This window comes from Merops nubicus, unplaced genomic scaffold (genome assembly GCF_000691845.1).
Source record: "Merops nubicus isolate BGI_N331 unplaced genomic scaffold, ASM69184v1 scaffold23469, whole genome shotgun sequence".
NCBI classification, from domain to species: domain Eukaryota; kingdom Metazoa; phylum Chordata; class Aves; order Coraciiformes; family Meropidae; genus Merops; species Merops nubicus.
This window is the reverse complement of record NW_008629344.1, coordinates 7,355-11,730: the sequence shown is the minus strand read 5'-3', so window position 1 is coordinate 11,730 and position 4,376 is coordinate 7,355. Positions and strand designations below refer to the sequence as shown.

The following is a 4,376-nucleotide window of genomic DNA, read 5'->3' as shown; positions in this document are numbered from 1 at the left end:
AGCAGGAACTAATTAACAACCAAAACAGGACCCAGGGCAGAGATTTTAAGAAATTCAGCTGAAGGAGTTCAACACCTACAGAGTAATTAATTTGAAAAAGACTCAGGCAAAGGCTCAAAGCAAACAGCTAATCACTGGTTATTTTTCCTGCTATTCCTAAACCTTCTGGACATTTAATTCAGCTCCTTTCCCAAAGCCAAAGGCAGTGGCCTCATGCTTGGAAGCTCTCAAAACTGTTTATTCTAACAAAGGTTTTGTCAATAAATATTTTAGAAGCAATGTCATACTGGGAGAGAAGGAGTCTGACATTTTTGCATAGCAATAGGTCTATGAACTGAGTGACAACTGCTAATTTCATTTTCAGTTAAACATGGAGAAAAGGGATCTGAAACTTCAACTGGGCTTAGTCTTTATAGTATTTTGAAAGACAGACAGACAGAGAGAAGAGAGGAAAGGGGAGAGAAAAGAGAAGAGAAGAGAAGAGAAGAGAGAGAAGAGAAGAGAAGAGAAGAGAAGAGAAGAGAAGAGAAGAGAAGAGAAGAGAAGAGAAGAGAAGAGAAGAGAAGAGAAGAGAAGAGAAGAGAAGAGAAGAGCAGAGCAAGCTTACTCTCAGGGCAACTGCCATTTCTATCTTAAGAAATTTTCAGAAGGTTTGGAAATGCTGACAAGCCTCAACCAAAACAACTTCACAGGACCATAGTTGTTCTATATGTAACAAGGTTATAGGAAACATTTTTCTTGTTGTCCAGGAACCTACTTCATTATGGGATGGAAATGTTTTATTTATAAACACAGACATAAAGAGATTTGCCAAGTACACTCACACAATAAAGACCTTATGAAGAAAACCTACAAAATAGCTGTAACAAGATTACCACACTCATATCTCAGGCAAGACTTCTTCAAATAAAATTGTGAACTAAAAGAATATGTATTTGTATAATTATTTTATCCTGCTCAGGCACCAGAAAGACATGTGACAAATGTTTTTGTCCCTAAAAGGATTATAAATTTTTTTCTGAACCCTCAAAAAATAAGTACATTATTTGTCAAATTAGGGACATGATAGCAGAAAGTTTAAGCCATATTTAAGAACTTTGCTGTAAAGTGGCCGAGAATACCACAAATATTAAGTTTTGTCAGAGCTGATTTTCAGATTAGTTCTCTCTCATGCTATAACTACTTTCAGAACCTGCATCACCCCCTCTGAAATGCCTCGCTGCTGAGGAAAACCACCTTGCTGTTGGTGACAGTACCCTGGACAAATTTACCCCTCCTACGTCGACAGGAAGCTATCTGAAAAGTTAAACTACAATTAAGTATCACTTGGGATCCACTCTGATCCTTTCTAACTAAATTTCATCATACTTCTCCTTTTCAATGCATTGCAGAAGCTTTGACAGGAGAATATGGAGGCAGTTGGATTTAGAGAGAAGAAAGCTATGAATGAATCCAGTGCCAGGAGGGAAGCTTGCTGGTTATACAAGCTGTGAAAATTCAGTGTGATGGTTGGATTTCCTTTAGGCTGACTGCAAGGGGCATAGTCTCTCCTGAGACTCATTCCCCAAAGAAATGCAGAGGTAGAAGGAACACCTTTTTGGTGCATAATAGGCTCCAGCCTTTCAACTGAGCAATGCTGAAGCAATACACAACACTCAACACCCACAGGTTGCCAACAACGATACCAAGAAACAAAGGCAGAAGGAGTTGAGATGGTCTAAAAAACCTCCTGCTTTGTCCCACTGTGTCTTTGTGCTTGAGTTTAATTCTGTTTTACAACACCAAATGGGCAATGACAAAATGATAGTACCCTGTTCTTGTTCCATAGCGTGGAGATCAAATTCAGTTGCTCGAAGTACCAATTTTAAAGACAATCAGTGTACATCTAGTGTGGTGCATTAAGATTTGTTGCCTTTCAGTTTTATTCTTTGAGGAAGCAGTGTTGGTCAACCTGTGATGACACACTAACCAACCCAGTCTCCTGAGGTTAAAGCTTTTGAGAATTTGTGTTTTCTGAGTGTGTTCTGCTCCATTTTCTACATTCTATCACACTTATTTTGGTTCTAGTTACTACATCACATATCAGACATCTCCTTAGAGTTTTGAGCCATAAAAAAAAGGACTTTCTTTTAGAATTTAATTTGTTTTACAGACTTGCTTCTACATATTAAGAAAATATGAACAAAATTTTCTGGCATTCCTTCCCTTATATCACTCCTATCCATCCTAATTCCTGCCCTGTGCTCTCCCTTTGAGTAAATACATAGTAATCTGATTGGCAAAGAATTTTTGTGTGTGTATCTGTGTTCAAAAGAAAGAAAAAATCAACAATAGGATCCACTACCAACTTTACACTTCAGATATCAGATACACTAAGCATCAGTTGACCCCAGCTCAAATAGAAAGCACAAAGAGAATAAACATGTCATGCCATAAATACAAATTCTTACACAGATCTTGAGTGATAAACTCCTCTCTCTGATGCAGCACAAGGAAGTTCTCCTGGAACCTACTACATGTCTATCAGGGGGACAAAGCTTGAAAAATACATTTTCCAGAATTTTTTCTACAGTTTCAGACTTAGAATGGGTCGGTGGGGATGTGGACTATGTGGTTGCACAACTGAAGCTTGCTCATACATCCTGGGAGAAAGACTGCCACAGAAAAAACTCCAACCCTCTCTTTCCTTCCTCTCTCTCCCTCCACCCCATCTTGGTAACCTTAACCTTACAGAGCATGGTGATTCATTTTTTATGTTATAACTCACTGAGAGTGATGTTTGGGATGGAATCCAAGTTGCTTTTGTTTATTAAATACTCTGAAATGCAGGAAACAACTCCTCAACTGATGAAAGTCTAGAGTATTTCTTATGTTCTGAAGATGATGGCTAACTTCCTGATCAGATAGTGATCCTACTAATATTCCTGAGTTTTTAAAGCTATTACAGCAGCTTTCATTTGTTTACTTATTTTTATGAACACAGAGCTTCTGGAGTCAAGGAGATGCTGAATGAAACCCTCACACTTCTAAAGGGAAATACTCCATCACTGGCTTTAATACACAGAGATCTGACCAAGGTACATAAGTCCAGAGTGTATATTATACATTTCTAAAACCTGCAAAATTCCCAAATAGGTTTTTTACCTGTTACTTCCAGTTTGTCACCAGTGACTTCAGCTTTCAGATAAATCCTTCCTCTTTTCTCGGTGTGATCCATGCCACAGAGGCTTGGGACGTTTATGACACATTGCTTATGGACATTCATGTCACAGGCTGTGGGTATAAAAGTGGTTCAGAGAGCTATGAGAAGCTAATAACACAATTCCACTGCAAAAACAGAGCAAAAGGAAAGTTAAGATCATAATGCTTCACTGCTGGCCAGACTCTGAGATCACAGCTGTGTGTTTTTCAGCTGAACTACACAGCTAGTTTCCAACTTACAATACATTTTGCAGACAGTGAAAGGAACAGAATAAAATAAGCTACTCCAGAAACCTAAAGATGTCATTAATGAAGTGTGAGGAGAAAATAAAAGTGAAAATGGAATAAAGTCTTGCTGGGAACATGACTAAGAAAACAGACCATTCGTGCCAGTAACAGCAATGAAGAGAGTTAGGTTTAAATTGATTATTAGATTTTTCTAGCAGGAGGCTTCCAAGACAAATTAAATACATGTAAAATATTGGACCTCAGCTACCAACTAACTGAAATTTGAGTTTCAACAGTGCATTCACCTGACCAGTCCAAGAAGAGGCTTTCTCAAAACTGCCATGGCAAAGGCTCTTCAGCCACATCAAAACTAAATACACCATGTTCTCACCAAGAGAGGTGATTTTCATTAGTATATTATTATAGTACTGAAATATCCACTTGAAACATAACAGTACTATAAATAGCTGACATTTGAAATGGTATTTTCCACAGAAAAGAAGAAGCTGTTACCCAGTGCTTCAATGACTTTCTGAAATATCCTTTTGTCAACATATGAAAACCTGACTTACTGTCACATTTCATCCCTTGGTGCAGAAGCCCATAAAGCAGAGACCCACAATGGTCACAAAAGGTCGGGCTCCCATATGTGTGGATCTTAAATTTGTGCTTGCTTCTGGGATCCTGAAAGAAAAAACAGAAAGAGATTCTCAAGTCATAAAAAAAGATTGACACGCTTTTAATATATTACTTGAAAGAAACTTTCCAGCTCTGCAACTTACACTACAGAAAAATCTGTTGCAGCGTGTAGCTTATTCATAGCCCTTACAGTGGTCCCTACACTGGTGGAGCTGTGTTGGCTTCAATTCCTAATTTCCCTTTGCTTTGGTGGTGTAGGAAAGAGTATGTCAGCTCAGAGGGGACAGGCTTGGTCCTGTGATTCACCC

The 4,376-nt window shown here is 38.4% G+C and overlaps 1 protein-coding gene across 1 annotated transcript in view; it reads right to left on the bottom strand.

The window, feature by feature from the left end:
- The window catches only part of LOC103779350 (protein kinase C alpha type), a gene marked incomplete at its 5' end in the record, with an annotated part of 46,938 nt that extends 42,825 nt beyond the window's left edge, over positions 1-4,113 (bottom strand). Inside the window, 2 exons of the mRNA XM_008946974.1 lie at positions 3,145-3,273; positions 4,002-4,113. Coding sequence (XP_008945222.1) covers positions 3,145-3,273; positions 4,002-4,113 — 241 coding nt within the window. The remainder of the gene's footprint in view (positions 1-3,144; positions 3,274-4,001) is intronic.
- Between the last annotated feature and the right edge of the window lie 263 nt (positions 4,114-4,376).